This window comes from Chlorocebus sabaeus, chromosome 29 (assembly GCF_047675955.1).
Source record: "Chlorocebus sabaeus isolate Y175 chromosome 29, mChlSab1.0.hap1, whole genome shotgun sequence".
Classification (NCBI taxonomy): Eukaryota; Metazoa; Chordata; class Mammalia; order Primates; family Cercopithecidae; genus Chlorocebus; species Chlorocebus sabaeus.
The window spans coordinates 3,871,778-3,890,652 of NC_132932.1; the positions used below are offsets into that span (position 1 = coordinate 3,871,778).

An 18,875-nucleotide genomic window follows, 5' to 3' on the forward strand; every position below is an offset into this window, starting at 1 on the left:
CCACTGGGTTCTCAGCAGACAGTGCAAGGAGAGACTGGGTGGGGTGGGTGGGGGCGGGGACACTGTGTGGTTAGGTGAGGGCCTCAGAGAGCTTGAGTTTTCAGGTTTGACTGTGGACCAGCTGCATGGAGTGCTGAGTGTGTGGCGGACACTACCCAAGGGGACTAAGAGCTGGGAAGAAGCAGTGGCTGCTGGTAACAGTGGAGACCCCTACCCCATGGGCCCATTTGCCTACCTCGTCCAGAGTCTGCGCAGGTACAGGTGCCCCCGCTGAGCTCCTGCTGACCTCTCTATGCCTTCCCTTCTTTGAGCCAGGGCCCTGTGTATAGCTTCAACATCTGGCTCCTAGACCATGAATGGGCTACTGCTCCAGCTGCTCCAGTTTCCACTATTTGAGGGGGGCATAGGAGCCCACTGCTGTGCCAGGGTGCTCACTCACAGGCCTCTTCCTTCTCCTCTCTCTCTTCCTCACATGAGGACAGTTTGCTAGGGGAGGGCCCTCTGGAGCGCCCTGGTGCCCGGCTATGCCTCCCTGATGGGCCCCTGAGAACAGCAGCTAAACGTCGCTATGGGAAGAGGCCAGGGCAAGAGGACACGGCACACATCCTCATTGCAGGTGATTGCAGCCCAAGTCAGCCTGGGCACTGAGTGTGGAGCTTGGGCTTGGAGGCCAGGACCACCCACTGTGCTCCCATCTGCTGGCCAGCTCACCTACTGCCCTTGAGAATGAAGCAAGGCTGAGCCTTTCTCAATATCTGTTCATGCAGCTCAGCTCTGGAAGACATGTGACGCTGATGCCTCAGGCACCTTCCGAAGTTGCCCTCCTGAGGCTCTGGTAGACCTGCCTTACCACCTGGTTAGTTCCTAGACCCCATAGACACCTTTCCCAAAGTGAGTGCTTTGGCTGTTCTGAGACCCCTCTCCCCCTTACCATCTCCACCATCACTGCTGCCATTACCCCTCCCAAACTTCCTTGACCTCTTTCCTTTCAGTTTTCCTGCCCTTCTTCTTCAAGTCCCTTGTCCCAGCTCAGATCCTATCTCTGTATTCAGGTTCTGAGACTAAACGCTCCCTTCTCACCAGCCCTTTCACATCCCTAATGAATCCAATCTGACCTTCTCAGCTCCAGAGCGGGAACTGGGGACTTCTTTCGAAGTTTCTTACCAACATCCATGTGGTGGCTGCACACTTGGAATTGGGTCTGGTCTCTCGGCTCTTGGAGACCCATGCCCTCTATGGTGAGATGATTCACTGGCTGGATTCTTTTCTGAGATATGGGATTCCTGGGTGTGCTTATGGGGGCCCTGCTCAGGGTTGGGGCGGGGGTGTGGGTGTCAGGGAAAAAAGATTCAAATTGCCATTTCAAGTTGAAAATGCCAAGAGGGTGAGCATGTGACTGTCAGGAGACCTTTCACTTCGGTCTCTTGGACCAGAGATTCTTCAACTTTATTTAGTTAGCATCAAACTATCTAGGAAACTGTTCAAATTACAGATCCTTGGGTCTCCATATTCTGGTTCCCTAGGTTTGGAGTGGGGCCCAAAGCTTTGTACTTTTAACAGATATTCCTGATACAGGGCCAGAAGGCCACACTTTGAGACTTACTATTGTAGACACACCATATGGTTTTATTTGGTGCTGGGGTGAATGGGGTCTAGCTGGCTCCGTGGTGACATTCTGCCACTCTTTTATAGCTTCTTCAGTCCCCAAAGAGGAACAAAAGCTCCCCGAGGCTGATGTCGCGGTGTTTCGCACCTTCCTGAGGCAGCAGGCTTCAATCCTCAGCCAGTACCCCCAGCTCCTGCCCCAGCAAGCAGCCAACCAGCCCCTGGACTCACCTGTTTGCCAGCAAGCCCCGCTGCTCTCCCAGAGATGGCACCTCCAACACACACTACGATGGCTTAATAAACCCCAGACCATGAAAAATCAGCAAAGGTAAGACCTTGACCCCAGACCCTAGTAAGCCCACCAGAGGGCAAGCTGCAGCTCTTTCTGAAACTGAAGAATAAGGATGACCAGAAACACTGTGGAGAGGGGGATCCAGGCACAGAAGCACAGAAATCAACTCCTGTTTGCATTCCCTCTTTTATTTCCTCCCTTTCTTCCTACTCTTTCTCTAGCTCCAGCCTGTCTCTGGCAGTTTCCTCATCCCCTACTGCCGTGGCTTTCTCCACCAATGGGCAAAGAGCAGCTGTTGGCACTGCCAATGGGACAGTTTACCTGTTGGACCTGAGAACTTGGCAGGTATGACAATCAAGGACGGGCAGAATTTACCCTCTGAAAATCTGTGCAGACTGCCCTGAAGCCCTAGATGAGCCACACACCTGTTTTCACTCTGATTGATTCAGCAACTTTACTGCCTGCACATCAGCTCAAAGGGCTTCATCAAGAAATCAATCACACAGCAAATATTTGCTGCACACCTTCCATTTAAGGCACTGTGCTAAGTGTGGCAAGAAACAAGACTTGGGACATTGTCATTGCCCACCAAGTGGTCAGTTTTGTTGGGAGATAAGACATACAAGGTGAAAAAAGGAACCAAAACAAAGCCATGTAATATAATTAAGACCTGAGTGAGCTGTGCAGTTATGGAGGGCATAGGGTAGAGAAGGGCAGGCATTCTTGTTTGAACAAGGAACCTGAGCAAAGATGCAGGGGGAGAATGTTCCCTGTAAATTGCTGGGAACTATGGCAGCACAAAGTGCTTATGGGAGGCTAATAGTACATTGGGCTGGAGAGGTGAGTCCTAGAACCATGGCCTCTTTCTATCCTCTTTCCAACCATATCATCCCCTACCCCATGTAACCCCATTTTCTCAAGTCCATCAAAATCTTCTGTAACTTGGGGAATAGGTATGGGGTTTGGAGTAGGGGAGAAAATGTGGCCCCACTTAGATCATGAGGCCCCCACTTGAACGTGTGCTTGACTTGCAACATAGAGAGCCAAGGACTCATGGCCTTTGTGCCTTGGCCTTCTTTTTGGGTGGGGCCTGGAGTGGTGGGACTTGAAGGGTCAAGGCGATGGCCGGAGCCGACTTTCTCACCCACTGTCGCAGGAGGAGAAGTCTCTGGTGAGTGGCTGTGATGGAATCTCTGCTTGTTTGTTCCTCTCCAATGATACACTCTTTCTTACTGCCTTCGATGGACTCCTGGAGCTCTGGGACCTGCAGCATGGTTGTCGGTAGGGGGTCCTCTCCGTTTGTCTTGGAGTGAGGGCCTTCCCCATTTGTTGGAAGCCCCAGGAGAAGGAAATGAGGAGGGAGCTGATGGCCAGGGGGCCCAGAGGACTGACTTCATCTTCCTGGGATAGGGTGCTGCAGACCAAGGCCCACCAGTACCAAATCACTGGCTGCTGCCTGAGCCCAGACCGCCGGCTGCTAGCCACCGTGTGCTTGGGAGGATGCCTAAAGGTAAGACGTGGGGGCTGCAGTGGTCAGAGTGGCCCTGAGCCATGACTCACCCTCGTGAGGTTGTTCTCTCAGTGTGGCAGAGGCTGCTGACTGCCTGGCCAGAGAAGGCCTTCCCTGCTGAAGGCAGGGGAACTGGATAAGGTCGCTCCTGGGGGTCTGGGACTGAGAAGTTCAGGCATCTCTGTTCAGCATCCTGATTCCTCTTCTCTCTCCCTCAGCTGTGGGACACAGTCCGTGGGCAGCTGGCCTTCCAGCACACCTACCCCAAGCCCCTGAACTGTGTTGCCTTCCACCCTGAGGGGCAGGTAATAGCCACAGGCAGCTGGGCTGGCAGCATCAGCTTCTTCCAGGTGGATGGGCTCAAAGTCACCAAGGTAAGAAGGTCCAGTGTGGCTCTGGGGGGAAGCACAGGAGGATAGGAGTGGAGGGTGGCAGATGACAGACAACAGCCTACTGGGTGACTTTAGGATTGTGCTGAGAGCAGGTCTTCAAGTTTCCATTTCTACCTCCCTGTGTAGGACCTGGGGGCACCTGGAGCCTCTGTCCGTACCTTGGCCTTCAATGTGCCTGGTGGGGTTGTGGCTGTGGGCCGGCTGGACAGTATGGTGGAGCTGTGGGCCTGGAGAGAAGGGGCACGGCTGGCTGCCTTCCCTGCCCACCATGGCTTTGTTGCTGCTGCACTTTTCCTGCATGCGAGTTGCCAGTTACTGACGGCTGGAGAGGATGGCAAGGTCAGCTTGCAGAGGGCTGGTGGTGGGTTGTGAGGAGGAGTAGCAAAGGCAAAGAATATCTGGGTGGGGGTGGGGGTCCTTTGTTGAGGAGGCTGTGGAGGAGCTTGGATGGCAGGAGCCACAGGGAGAGGGGTGCCACTGGGTGCAGGGCAGCTCTCATGAGAGGAGTCTCTGGAAGGAGTACTTTAATGGGGGTGGCTGTAACTCAAAGCAGGGAGGAGGACCAGGTGTTGAAGGTGGTATCCTTAAGCCCTTTTCTTGGTTCCCAGGTTCAGGTATGGTCAGGGTCTCTGGGTCGGCCCCGTGGGCACCTAGGTTCCCTTCCTCTCTCTCCTGCCCTCTCCGTGGCACTCAGCCCAGATGGTGATCGGGTGGCTGTTGGGTATCGAGCAGATGGCATTAGGATCTACAAAATCTCTTCAGGTACTGAAGGGGGAATGGGTGGGTTTTTGAGCCTTTAGAAAGAGCACAGCCCCTGCCCCCCAACCCTTCCCAAGTATCTTACTCCCTTGTTCTCTCTCATTCTCTAGGTTCCCAGGGGGCTCAGGGTCAGGCACTGGATGTGGCAGTATCCGCCCTGGCCTGGCTAAGCCCCAAGGTGTTGGTGAGTGGAGCAGAAGACGGGTCCTTGCAGGGCTGGGCACTCAAGGAATGCTCCCTTCAGTCCCTCTGGCTCCTGTCCAGATTCCAGAAGCCTGTGCTAGGACTGGCCACTTCCCAGGAGCTCTTGGCTTCTGCCTCAGGTACTACTGGACAGTGGGCAGGGTTAACAAATCACTGTTCTTTTTATTTTTATTTATTTTTATTGTTTTTAAGATAGAGCTTCACTCTTGTTGCCCAGGCTAGAGTGCAGTGGTGCAATCTCGGCTCACTGCAACTTCTGCCTCCTGGGTTCAAGCAATTCTCCCATCTCAGCCTCCCGAGTAGCTGGGATTATAGCCATGCACCACCATGCCCAGCTAATGTTGTATTTTTAGTAGAGATGGGGTTTCACCATGTTGGTCATGCTGGTCTCGAACTCCTGACCTTAGGTGATCCGCCCACCTCGGCCTCCCAAAGTGCTGGGATTACAGGCGTGAGCCATCATGCCTGGCCCACAAATCACTGTTCCTTTTAAAGACACTAATACCTTTCTCCAAGTTGTATGTATATGTGTATGAAAATACACATGTGCGATTTTGTTTTACAGCTTTCAAAGTACTTTTGAATGCACTTATCTTGCATAATCTGTTTAGACTGTTTGTACTCGTTCCTTCACCCTCATTCTGGGACCTCTAAACTGCCAGTAATCCTTTGAGTTTCTGCCCCGTGGGACAGTGTGCTGTGTAAAGCGATAGGTTTCCCTTAGAAGGAGAGAGAGAGAGATGTTGAGGTGAAAATGTAGAAAGGCCTAGGCCCTCTCTAGGTGGGAGACCTGGGCCTCACAGGTCGGGAGGTGGAAGTGACACTGGACACTTGAGAAGAGGAGGGGTCTGGAGTGGCTGCTGTGGGAGTACAGTTAGAGAAGCAGAGACAAGGAACCATGTTCCTGGCCTGAGCTGTGGAGCTGGAGCTGGGAGTGCCTGGCGCTCCTGTCCTGTGTACACACTTGCTGATGACCCTTGTCCAGGGCCTCTCCGCAGCCTTGTGACTCCCTGCATCTCTCCCATGGAGCTGTGCCTTGGGCGTCACCCTCAGCCCCCATGGCTGCTCCTGTCTTTGGCCTCCCAGGGCCTGTCTGGCTTCCTCTTTCAGGAAGCTGTTCCCTCTCTCTTTTTCCAATGCAGAGGATTTCACAGTGCGGCTGTGGCCAAGGCAGCTTCTGACGCTGCCGCACAAGGCAGAAGACTTTCCCGGTGGCACTGAGCTGCGGGGACATGAGGGCCCTGTGAGCTGCTGTAGTTTCAGCACTGATGGAGGCAGCCTGGCCACTGGGGGCCGGGATCGGGTGAGCTGCAGAAGGATGCAACCCTGGGGTCCCATAGCCCCTCTAGTTCCTAGATTTCTTAACAAGCCATTTCCTGTTGCTTCCTCCTGCTTTCTGTTTTGCCAAATCTAGTATAGATCTGTCTACCTGTGCTTCCTTGCGCCCCCCCTTCCCTTGAAATTTCTTGCCTGAAATGGCCCCAGGGTTCCCATCCCTCCTTTGGTCCTGATTGCTCCCTCTCCTTGGGGCCTATCCAGAGTCTCCTCTGCTGGGATGTGCGGACACCCAAAGCCCCTATTTTGATCCACTCCTTCCCCGCCTGTCACCGTGACTGGGTCACTGGCTGTGCCTGGACCAAAGATAACCTACTGGTGAGTAAAGGGCCAAGGGTGGCACAGAGCCCAGCTGGGTTCCTGGGGCAAGACAACACTCCCTACCTCATCCTTTTTCTGGCACCCATTAGTAATAGTAATAGCTAATATTTGTCAAACTTGATATGTGCCAACCATTGAACTAAGCTCTTTTCATACATTGCTTCACTTAATCTTTACAACACCCTGTAAAGTAGATACTCCTTTTATCTCTATTTTACAGACAAGGAGATTGAACTCAGAACATTTCCAAGGTCAGTGATGAAGCTGAGCCAGTGAACTCTCTAATAAGAAAGCCCAGGGCCGGGCGCGGTGGCTCACACCTGTAATCCCAGCACTTTGGGAGGCTGAGGCGAGTGGATCACAGGGTCAGGAGTTCAAGACCAGCCGACCAACACGGAGAAACCCCGTCTCTACTAAAAATACAAAATTAGCCGGGCGTGGTGGTGCATGCCTGTAATCTCAGCTACTCAGGAGGCTGAGGCAGGAGAATCATTTGAACCCAGAAGGCACTCCAGCCTGGGCAACAAGAACGAAACTTCATCTCAAAATAATAATAATAATAATATGGACAATAGCTAATATTTATTATATGTTCACTGTGTGCCAGGCAGCATGCTAAGTCCTTTTTTTTTTTTTTTTTTTGAGGTAGAGTTTTGCTCTTGTCGCCCAGGCTGGAGTGCAGTGGCGCGATCTCTGCTCACTGTAATCTCCGCCTCCCAGGTTCGAATGATTCTCCTGCCTCAGCCTCCTGAGTAGCTGGGATTACAGGCACCCGCCACCACGCCCAGCTAATTTTTTGTATTTTTAGTAGAGATGGGGTTTCCCCATGTTGGCCAGGCTGGTCTCAAACTCCTGACCTCAGGTGATCCATCTGCCTCGGCCTCCTAGAGTGCTGGGATTATAGGCGTGAGCCATAATACCCAGCCTAAGTCGTTTATGTAGATGCGCTCAGCCCCAAACCACGATATCAGAAAGGTACATTATCATTATACTCATCAAATAGTTGAGAAACCCAATGCTCAGAAAGAGAAACAGACCACAAAGCAGAAAGTAATGAGTAGAAGAGCTAGGATTTGAACCCAGGAGAACCCAGGCCCTTCATTACATGGCTTACTGCCTTCCACCCTACATTATAGACATACAAAAATGCTGGAGGGATGCTAATAATCCCACTCCTCTGACTTCTGACTCTGCAGATATCCTGCTCCAGTGATGGCTCTGTGGGGCTCTGGGACCCAGAGTCGGGACAGCGGCTTGGTCAGTTCCTGGGTCATCAGAGTGCTGTAAGCGCCGTGGCAGCTGTGGTGAGAAGGCAATGGAGATCCCACTGTGGAGGGTCTCTGGAAGGGCTAAGGGGGCTTTGAGAGACTGGGTGCATTGAGTATCTAATCCCAGAGGCAAAATGAGCATAAAGAATGAGATACTTGGAGATTAGGCAACACAGTGAGACCCCCCCATCTCTATAAAAAATAAAAATAAAAATTAGCTGGGTACCATGGTGCATGCCTGTAGTTCTAGCTACTCAGGAGGCTGAGGAGAGAGATCACTTGAGCCCAGGAGTTCAAGGCTACAGTAAGCTGTGATCAAACCATTGCACTCCAGACTCTAGTGTGACAGAGTGGGACCCTATCTTTAGCCACCCAACCCCGCTGTTCCTGAGTTCTCCTCCCTCGTTGACAGCTTCCATGCTCCTAATGCTCAGCCCACACCTCTGTGGAGGGAGTTCTGTTTCCCATGTCCTGCTCAATATGACTCTGCTCTGATCTCGTGCTCTGGGGGCAGGAGGACCACGTGGTGTCTGTGGGCCGGGATGGGACCTTGAAAGTGTGGGACCATCAAGGCGTGGAGCTGACCAGCATCCCTGCTCACTCAGGACCCATTAGCCACTGTGCAGCTGCCATGGAGCCCCGTGCAGGTAACAAAACGTCAGCCACTTCCCCTTCCCTGCTGCCTCTTCTTTTCTGCCCTGCTCCATCCCTTCTTCTGACTCAGTCTCTGTGTCTTATCAGCTGGACAGCCTGGGTCAGAGCTTCTGGTGGTGACCATCGGGCTAGATGGGGCCACACGGTTATGGCATCCACTCTTGGTGAGTTCCTGAAAGGACCAGGATCAAGGGAGTTGGGGAAGGTATGTGGAATAACCTTCTATTGTGCCCACTCCCATGAGCCCATCTCTATCCCTTCCTCCTAGGTGTCCCAAACCCACACCTTCCTGGGACACAGTGGCCCAGTCTGTGCTGCTGCTGTTTCAGAAACCTCAGGCCTCCTGCTGACTGCCTCTGAGGATGGTTCTGTACGGCTCTGGCAGGTTCCTAAGGAAGCAGGTGAGTGAGGTTTGGAGAGAGGGTGTGTTACTGGTACAAAAAAAGGTCGAGGGTGGCCTGATATCTCTTATCCCAGCAGTATCCCAGCTCCTAATGAAACACTTCCTTTCTTCTCCAGATGACACATGTATACCAAGGAGTTCTGCAGCCATCACTGCTATGGCTTGGGCACCAGATGGTTCCATGGCAGTATCTGGAAATCAAGCTGGGGAACTAATCTTGTGGCAGGAAGCCAAGGCTGTGGCCACAGCACAAGTGAGTCGATGTACCCTTGGTTCTTTGTGTGAATTCTACCCTGGCTGTGTATTACTGGGCATTAGAGGTTGCATATCTGCCTGGGAGGGAAACGGTGGTGCAACCTGGCTCATCAGAAGCACTGAATTGAACTTGTGTGTACACCAGGCTCCAGGCCACATTGGTGCTCTGATCTGGTCCTCGGCACGCACCTTTTTTGTCCTCAGTGCTGATGAGAAAATCAGCGAGTGGCAAGTGAAACTGCGGAAGGGTTCAGCACCCGGAAATTTCAGGTGAAACAGGCTGACGGGTTAATGGGATAGAAACAGCAGTCTCCTCACTCCTGGCATTTTACTCAAATTACTGCACTTCTGCTTCGGAACTAGGTCAACTGGATGTTAGTTACTGAGTGGGACATTATTCTCTGCTTCTGTCCATGGCAATGTAAATGAGTAATTCTCAGGTGCCTACTTGATGCCAAGCTCTGCACCAGGCAGTATGAACCAGTTACAGATGAAATTCATTCTTTAATTAAGGAAGCTTGACTGACTAGTGCTATAATGAAGATACATGTGCACACACACACACACACGCACACACATATTCCTGGGGCTTCAAAATTTGAGAAATTGTGGGAAGGAGTTGTTGGTGTTTAAGGTTGGACACTTACAGAATGAGTAGGAGTTTTCTGGACCAGTAAGAGAAGTGAACAGTGCCAGTGTTTCAGGAAGAAGGAACATGTACAGAAGATACGGAGATATTAGAGTGTATGTTCTCGGTATAGCCAGCTCCTCGGATTCCTGGTGGGAGTAAGGGAAATGAAATTGAAAAGATAAACTGGGGTCAGGCTATACAGGGCACAGTGCTAAGAATTTGAGTGGAATAATGATCTGGATTTTATTAAGAGAACTCTGGTGGCAGTATGGAAGATGGATGGTAGAAGAGAGATACCAAAAGTAAGGAGATCACTTTACACCTGTAGCTATAGCCTAAGAAAGACATAATGTGGGCCTGACTTGGGCCGTGGAGACAAGAAGGGGAGATACAGATTTAGGCATGTGTTGCATCTACCGGCCTTATTGATGAGTTGGAAGTAGAGAGGGAGGGAAAAGTCAAGAATGTTAGAGATTCCTAGTTTGGGCAAGTAATGGGATGGCACCGATGAACACTAATGTTAAAAAAAAACAAAGTGGAACAGGATTTTCAGGGAAGGTGATACATTTTGCTTTATACTTAATTCCTGAGGAATTCATGTGGGATTGAGGAGGCCAAGAGATGTTAACTAAAATAGGATCTTTCTCTGTCCATGTACTTTTTCGAGCTAGTCTTCACCTGAACCGAATTCTACGGGAAGACTTAGGGGTGCTGACAAGTCTGGGTTGGGCTCCTGATGGTCACTGTCTCATCTTGGCCAAAGCGGATTTGAAGTTACTTTGCATGAAGCCAGGGGGCGCTCCTTCTGAAATCTGGTAAGATCAAAAATGCCATTTCCTCCCGAGCTGGGGAGAAAGGAAATGTGAGTTAGTGGTTATCCTGAGGTTGAGTCTAACTTAGAAGAAAACACTAGAGTCTTAAAGAGGGGTGTTCTTCTCTTTACCGCTCTGAAAATCCTGGGCTCAACCTATTCCCTTCTTACAAACCAGGAGCAGCTATACAGAAAATCCTATGATATTGTCCACCCACAAGGAGTATGGCGTATTTGTCCTGCAGCCCAAGGATCCTGGAGTTCTTTCTTTCTTGGTAAGTCCTATTTGAGTGTGTGTTAAAGCAAACATTCATCTAGGACCAGTGTTTTTACACCTTAGGGCCCATCATGGAGGATAGGGGAAGGGAAAGGCAGTTGGCTGCAAATCCTCCTATCCTCCTTCCACTGGAGTCGTTCTAATTTAGGACATTGTATATTGGGTTCCCATGTAAGATTTCATTGGTACAAGAAAGGACTCTACCATTTTAAAAAGCCATGGGAAACCATAAACCTAGAAGTTTTCTCAATTGTATTTTTTCCCATGTCTCTCTTGTCTTGCCCCCATGAATATTAGCATCTCGAGGGCAAGGACTACGTCTTGTTTTTGTCATCATACTTATCAGTTACTTAATAGATGTTCAACACTTTTTGGATTGAGTGTGCCCAAAATAGCTGTTCACTTCACATTGCAGGTTCCTGGGAGCCCCTTGTTACTGGGAAGGTTATTAAATCCTGATCTGCTACCTACTAAAGTTATCTACTAAAGCCTATTCATGACCCAGTGATTCCACTCCTAAATATATACCCAAGAGAAAGGAGTACATGTGTTCCGCAAAGCCTGGTACAAGAATCTTCATGGTAGCTTTATTCATCATAACTAAATATTAATAAATAGAAAGGGGATAAATAATTTGTGGTATTTATACAATGGACTGCTACATGACAAAACAATTAATGTGATACTGCATGCTGATGAATGGAATAATACAGACATATCTCATAGACATTATTCTGGGCAAAGGAAACCAGTTACAAAGGAGTACATGCTATATGATGTCACCTAAATGAAGTTCAAGAGCAAGCAAGACTAATTTCAGTTGACAGACATTAGAATATTGTTAGCTTTTGTGATGATGGTCTGGTATTGATGGGGAAGGGACATAAGGGCAATTTTCTGGGGTGATGGAAATGCTCTACATCTTGATCTACGGGGTGACTGCATGGATGGATGCATGTGTAAAAGTACATTGCGATGTACATTTAAGATTTGTGCACTTAGCCAGGTGCAGTGGCTCACACCTGTAATCCCAGCACTTTGGGAGGCCAAGGCCGGTGGATAACCTGAGGCCAGGAGTTCGAGACCAGCCTGGCCCACATGGTGAAACCCCGTCTCTACTAAAAATACAAAAATCAGCTGGGTGTGGTGGCGCGAGCCTATAATCCCAGCTACTTGGGATGCTGAGGCAGAATGGCTTGAACCCGGGAGGCGGAGATTACAGTGAACCAAGATTGTGCCACTGCACTCCAGCCTGGGCAACAGAGCGACGCTCCATCTCAAAAAAAAAAAAAAAAAAAAGAAAAAGAAAAAAAGAAAAAGATTTGTGTACTTGATTATATCTAAGTTATAGTTAAAAAAAAAAAATCCTGACCAGCCCAGAGCAGAAAACTGTTGCTTTGTCTGGTACAAGTTGACTCGTATGGGTAGGCTAAACAAAATTACCTATCCTTTCACAGAGGCAAAAGGAATCAGGAGAGTTTGAAGAGAGGCTGAACTTTGATATAAACTTAGAGAATCCTAGTAGGACCCTAATATCGATAACTCAAGCCAAACCTGAATCTGGTGAGTGGTAACAGGAGGACCTGAGGAGCCAGGAGATGGCCCAGGGTGGATGGCAGATCCCTCAAGGCCCGAGACTTGGCTCTAATTCTGTCCTTAAAATGGCAGAGTCCTCATTTTTGTGTGCCAGCTCTGATGGGATGCTATGGAACCTGGCCAAATGCAGCCCAGAAGGAGAATGGACCACAGGTAACATCTGGCAGAAAAAAGCAAACATTCCTGAAACCCAAACTCCAGGGGCAGACCCATCTACCTGCAGGGAATCTGATGCCGGTATGGATAGTGAGCCAACATCACAGCTAAAGACACGGCAGCGTAGAAAGGTGAGTTTGAAGGAAGGGTCAGAAATACTAGGGGAGGGCTGGGCGCGGTGGCTCACGCCTATAATCCCAGCACTATGGGATGCCGAGGCGGGAGGATCACGAGGTCAGGAGATCAAGAGCATCCTGGCTAACACGGTGAAACCCCATCTCTACTAAAAAATACAAAAAATTAGCTGGGCGTGGTGGTGGGCGCTTGCAGTCCCAGTTACTCGGGAGGCTGAGGCAGGAGAATGGTGTGAACCTGGGAGGCAGAACTTTCAGTGAGCTGAGATCGCGCCACTGCACTCCAGCCTGGGCGACAGAGCGAGACTCCATCTGAAAAAAAAGAAAAAAAGAAAAAAGAAATACTAGGGGAGGAGGGCTCTAGTTCTGACACAGCTCACTGTGATGCTTCTCTGAGGAGGGGTCCCTGAGAACTCACCATCCTGCTCTCCCCTTTCCTCTTTGAGATTCACTCGGGCTCTGTCACAGCCCTCCATGTGCTACCTGAGTTGCTGGTGACAGCTTCAAAGGACAGAGATGTTAAGCTATGGGAGAGACCCAGTATGCAGCTGGTAAGTGTGTGTGTGTGCGCGCGCAAAGGGATATCACAAGACAGCAAACTTAGAGTAAGAAAGGGCAAAAGATCAAAATTCTGTTTTCTTCAATCACTTGCAATGTATGACTAACCTGTTTCTAAATAAAAGGCATAATGTGAGAAAAAATAAGTTAGTAAGGAGGCCCTAGGCTTGTAGCCCTGACCTCCCCCATTTTTGTTCCCATTGTAGCTGGGCCTGTTCCGATGCGAAGGGTCAGTGAGCTGCCTGGAACCTTGGCTGGGCACTAACTCCACCCTGCAGCTTGCCGTGGGAGATGTGCAGGGCAATGTGTACTTTCTGAGCTGGGAATGAAGATGTGGGGAAAAATAATACCCCTTGTGCTAGAGATGCAAAGCCTGAAGACACTGGTAGCTTTTAATAATTATAAAATTAATAATTTCTTAACAATTATAAAAATGAAGTGTCAAAAAATCTCAAGTGTGGGCCTGTGTTCTCATGTGGATTTAGACAGGAGGATATTCTATGTATATGTATATGTACATTCGAATGTGTGTCTCTTCTAATTTAACATTAATCCTTACTAGAACCACAAGAAAGTGAGTGCAATCTTTAATAGGTACTCTTTTGAAGCTAGGTTTTAGAATTCTTGCATCACTTGCGGACCCTAGGACCTTAGGAGGCCATTCTTGCCAGGAGGAGGAATGAGAGTGATGTTGGCCAACATTCAATTTGAACAGAGCATGGAAGACCTTTCAGTTCATCGAGAAAGAATGAGGGAGGGAGAATAAGTCAGTCACGCATCAAGGCATTTAGAAAGAGCTATGTTTCTGTCACAGAGACAACCCTTTTCTCAGAACTACCCAGACAAGGCCGGGCATGGTGGCTCACGCTTGTAATCCTAGCACTTTGGGAAGCCGTGGTGGGCGGATCATGAGGTCAGGAGGTCAAGACCATGCTGGCTAATACGGTGAAACCCCAACTCTACTAAAAAATACAAAAAATTAGCCAGGCGTGGTGGCGGGCACCTGTAGTCCCAGCTACCTGGAAGGCTGAGGCGGGAGAATAGTGTGAACCCGGCAGGCGGAGCTTACAGTGAGCCAATATCATGCCACTGCACTCCAGCCTGGGCGACAGAGCAAGATTCCATCTGGAAAAAAGAAAAAAAAAAGAAAAAGAAACTACCCAGATGAGAGGTGAGGAGCCAAGCCATTGAAAGCGGAACAAACCTTCTGGTTTTCCCAACTTCTGACACGACTTTCAAACTTTAGTCAATATGGTAATTGACATTCTCAGAAGAGATCACACAAAAGTGTCTTACTCTCAAATTGAAATTCACAAAGATTAAAACGAATTGAGAGATGGCACAGTCATAGCCATGAACTGTGATTTTCTTAAGTAAAAAACTTTTTTTTTTTTTTTTGAGACAGTCTGGCTCTGTCACCCAGGCTGGAGTGCAGCGGCACGATCTCGGCTCAGTGCAACCTCTGTCTCCTGGGTCCAAGCGATTCTCCTGCCTCAGCCGCCCGAGTAGCTGGGATTACAGGTGCCCACCATCACGCCCAGCTAATTTTTGTATTTTAGTAGAGACGAAGTTTCACCATGTTGGCCACGTGGGTCTCAAACTCCTGACCTCAGGTGATCTCCACACCTCAGCCTCCCAAAGTTCTGGGATTACAGGCATGAGCCATTATGCCTGGCCCATAAAAGAACTTTATTATATTCCTAAAATTCAGTCATATGAAAGAGTCTGTTGAGCAGGTTAGCCTTTGCTTAACTTTCCTCCTCCCTGTCACTCCAGTCTTGGCTGGGGTGTTTTGTAGAATTTTCAGAGCGTGGAAGACAGACAACTGGAGCTTCCTCCTGCCCTTAACCCATGCTTTTAGGAGAGCAAAAGGCAAAAGATTGAAACCAGTGACTTTAGTTTCCTCAGGCCCTTTCTTTCTAAGGGTTAAAGAAGAAGGAAATATCTTCTGTAGCCAAGAATTCAAGGACTTGTAGAAGACAAGTGAAGGCTATTACAGGGATTTTGTCCTGGTTTGGTGGGTTTATCTCAGAGAAATACCACTCTGGTCTAGAAATGAGTTTTGAAGACTTGGGGAGTTAAAGGGCACTGAGTTTTGCTCTCACTGAACCCTGATTCCAGGTTTTACATGGAGAAATCACCTGAGGGACTTTATTTCTATCCAATGCCCTGGTTTCCATCCTGACTAGAGGATGATGACATCAGCTGATAGGCCATGCTTCTGTCTTCTCTTATGTGCTTCATGCCAAGCCTCGAAATATACCTCTGGACCATCATTTTCACATCTACCTTGTGACTAGAAGTCCTAGTTATGGTATTTCGAAATTTACGATCCGTAATCCTTGCCAGAAATCCTGCAGAGTACCATGGCATGGCATCATCCTGGTCATTGATTTCACTCTTTTGCCTTTTGCTCCCCTAAAAGCATGGGCCAATGGCAGGAGGACGCTCTATTTGTCTGTCTTCCATGCTCTGAAAATTACATAAAAGCATCCCAGCTAAGGCTGGAGTGAAGGGGATGGGGAAAGTTAAGCAAAGGCTAACTTGCCCAATAGGCTCAATAGATTCAGTCTTGTTGGCCAGGTCCACTTGAAGGGTTTTTTTCTGTCTCATCTTGGAGACAGACAGTGAGGTCATGGTACAATTGTTATGAGTAAAGTCAAGAACAGATTCTAGGTAAAAGTAATTATGTACCCAAAAGGAGTTGAAGTGAAAATCAATTTAGGTTTACATTAAACATCCTTCAAGTTCTTATCATTAAATGGAGTTTCAGCATCTCCCAAAGCTGGATGAGTTTTGCAGTTATAACCACCGGATTGTGAGACCATAAGACATTTGAACAATCTTTTATTCTACCCGTCTAGAAAAACATCTTTTTTATATACCAAATTTTTACACATATATCCACATCTGATTTTGAAATCTAGAGCAGAGGTACTCAAAGTTTGGTTCATGGACTAGTGCCAGTTCACAAATTGTTAATGTTTCATAATGAGGTAAGTATAGAAGTTGAGAGTAACCATTTAGAAACTGTATAGGAATTTTAAAAGTAATATCTGACAAATTTAATAATAAAAATGGAGGCTTGTGTTTTGTGTGCTTTTTAATTTCATTTTCTTAATAATCCATTTTGATTATATTTTATGAAATATTGTTCCATGACAGGTAAGAAATTAAAACAGGCCAGGCATGGTGGCTCACGCCTGTAATCCCAGCACTTTGGGAGGCTGAGGCGGGTGGATCACCTGAAGTCTGGAGTTCCAGACAAGCCTGGCCAATATGGTGAAACCCCGTCTCTACTAAAAATACAAAAAATTAGCTGGGCGTGGTGGCAGGCGCCTCTAATCCCAGCTACTTGGGAGGCTGAGGCAGGAGAATTGCTTGAATTCGGGGCGGTGGAGGTTGCAGTGAGCTGAGATCGCACCATTGCACTCCAGGCTGGGCAACAAGAGTGAAACTCGGTCAAAAAAAAAAAAAAAGAAAGAGAGAGAGAGGGAGGGAGGGAGGGAGGGAGGGAGGGAGGGAGGGAGGGAGGAAGGAAGGAAGGAAGGAAGGAAGGAAGGAAGGAAGGAAGGAAGGAAGGAAGGAAGGAAGGAAAAAGACACAGGAACAATTAGTCCTTCCTCTCAGGTTTGACAAGCACTACTCTAGAGAGACTGGGTAACAGCAGCAAAAAGCATGGACTTGGAATAAGACTGAGTTCAAATCTCCATGCCTCCTTTTCCCCATTTGTACAACAGCCATAACAATGGAGCTTACTTCATGGAAGTGTTTTAAGGACTAAATGAGTTAAGGTGTAAAACACAGAAGAGTGACACTAACGTGGTAAGTGTTTAGTAAGTGCTAACTTGACTGTTCTTTTTGTTATCTAGCAGTACAAGTACCACCTCATTATTCTTTCTCAAAAATGTCTTATTTGTTAGTATTAATCAATCAGAAAATCTGGACTGAATTTTTCAGTTTTCAAAAAAATGTGAAACTAGTATTCTTTCTAAGTTCAGGGGTACAAGTGCAGGTTTGTTATATAGGTAAACTCGTGTCATGGAGGTTTGTTGTATGGTTTATTTCATCACCCAGGTATTAAGCCTAGTACCCATTGGTTGTTTTTCTTGATCTTCTCCCTCCTCTCACCCTCCAAATACCTAATCTTCTCATCCAGAACGATGGGTAATGTCTCTTTGTCAGTTAAAATATCAGTTATGCTATCATAGCAACCCCAAAATTTCAACAACTTAAAACAGCAAAGATTTATTTCTAAATCATGCCACATGGCCCATTAAGGGTCAGCGAGAATGCCCTGCTCTACTTTGCTCATACTTTGAGATCTGTGCTTCATGTGGCAAATAACTCTTAAATCTTCTACGTATAGAAGTTTTATTTCTATGTGTGAAATAAAACACATCACTTCCACTCATATTTCATAAATACAAGCAAAGCAAGTCACATGGCCATACCTAATGTCAAGGGATGGGGAGGAAGTATCCTACAATGTGTCTGAAGAACCAGGAACCAATACACAGATAGCATCCCCAAAGAACATATCTGTGTTGGTGCTTTCCCACTAGAATGACTCTTAATCCTTCTTTTTTAATGTAAGATTTAGGCTGGGCACAGTGGCTCACGCCTGTAATCCCAGCACTTTGGGAGGCCGAGGTGGGCAGACCACCTGAGATCAGGAATTCAAGACCAGCCTGGCCAGCATGGTGAAACCCTGTCTCTATTAAAAATACAAAAATTAGCTGGGCGTGGTGGCATGCAAATGTAATCCCAGCTACTCTGGAGGCTGAGGCAGGAGAATCGCTTGAACTCTGGAGGCGGAGATTGCAGTGAGCCGAGATCGCACCATTGCACTGCAGCCTCAGCAACAAGAGCAAAACTCTGTCTCAAAAAAATTAAAAGAAATGTAAGATTTACAGAAGAGTTGCAAAGATAGTACCAAGTGTTCCTTGATACCCTTCACCCAGCTTCTTCTAATGTTAACATCTTACATAACCATGCTACGTTTATCAAAACTAGGGAATTAACATTTGTTAATTAAATTACAACGAAGTTAATTAACAAATGTTAATTAAATTACAGTCAGGATTTGCATTTGCCCATTTTTTCCACTAATGACTGTTTTGTTCCAGAAGCCAGTCCAGGATCCCACATTGCATTTAGTCATCGCGTTTTCTTAGTCTCCTCCAACTGTGACAGCTTTTCAGTCTTCAAAATCTTGACACTTTTAAAAAATAAATAAATTTATTTATTTATTCTTGAGACAGAGTCTCAGTCTGTTGCCCAAGCTGGAGTGTGGTGGTGCAATCACAGCTCACCACAACCTAGGCCTCTAGGGCTCAGTGATCCTCCTGCCCCAGTCTCCCGAGTATCGCACCACTGCACTCCAGCCTGGGTAACAAGAGTGATGAAGAATGCTGTAGAATATTCTTCAATTTGGTTTTAGTCTGTTTTCACACTGCTATAAGGAACTGCCCGAGGCTGGGTAATTTATAAAGGAAAGAGGTTTGACTCACAGTTCACCATGGCTGAGGAGGCCTCAGGAAACTTACAGTTACAGAGGAAGGTGAAGGGGAAGCCCTTCTTCACAGGGTGGCAGGAAGGAGAGGTGCCGAGCGAAGCAGGAAGAGCCCCTTATAAAACCATCAGATCTTGTGAGAACTATCACAAGAATAGCATGGGGGAAACCGCCCCCATGATTCAGTTACCTCCACCTG

General features: G+C 47.9%; 1 protein-coding gene across 8 annotated transcripts in view; it reads left to right on the plus strand.

Moving 5' to 3' along the window:
* TEP1 (telomerase associated protein 1) overlaps positions 1 to 18,875 on the plus strand; it is a 58,643-nt gene that overhangs the window by 31,285 nt on the left and 8,483 nt on the right. For 2 of the 8 annotated variants that reach the window (XM_007990644.3, XM_007990643.3), the window contains exons 30-55: positions 105 to 255; positions 483 to 616; positions 768 to 856; positions 1,124 to 1,238; positions 1,693 to 1,933; positions 2,119 to 2,242; positions 3,054 to 3,178; positions 3,308 to 3,407; positions 3,626 to 3,781; positions 3,926 to 4,138; positions 4,408 to 4,561; positions 4,669 to 4,881; positions 5,905 to 6,065; positions 6,302 to 6,415; positions 7,615 to 7,722; positions 8,201 to 8,333; positions 8,428 to 8,504; positions 8,609 to 8,741; positions 8,860 to 8,996; positions 9,144 to 9,268; positions 10,301 to 10,444; positions 10,619 to 10,715; positions 12,175 to 12,280; positions 12,386 to 12,600; positions 13,050 to 13,154; positions 13,368 to 16,256. In XM_007990644.3, coding sequence (XP_007988835.3) covers positions 105 to 255; positions 483 to 616; positions 768 to 856; positions 1,124 to 1,238; positions 1,693 to 1,933; positions 2,119 to 2,242; positions 3,054 to 3,178; positions 3,308 to 3,407; positions 3,626 to 3,781; positions 3,926 to 4,138; positions 4,408 to 4,561; positions 4,669 to 4,881; positions 5,905 to 6,065; positions 6,302 to 6,415; positions 7,615 to 7,722; positions 8,201 to 8,333; positions 8,428 to 8,504; positions 8,609 to 8,741; positions 8,860 to 8,996; positions 9,144 to 9,268; positions 10,301 to 10,444; positions 10,619 to 10,715; positions 12,175 to 12,280; positions 12,386 to 12,600; positions 13,050 to 13,154; positions 13,368 to 13,490 — 3,593 coding nt within the window. In that variant the 3' untranslated portion in view covers positions 13,491 to 16,256. The other 6 variants (XR_005236783.2, XM_007990645.3, XM_073012960.1 and 3 more) reach the window with 6 other exon arrangements.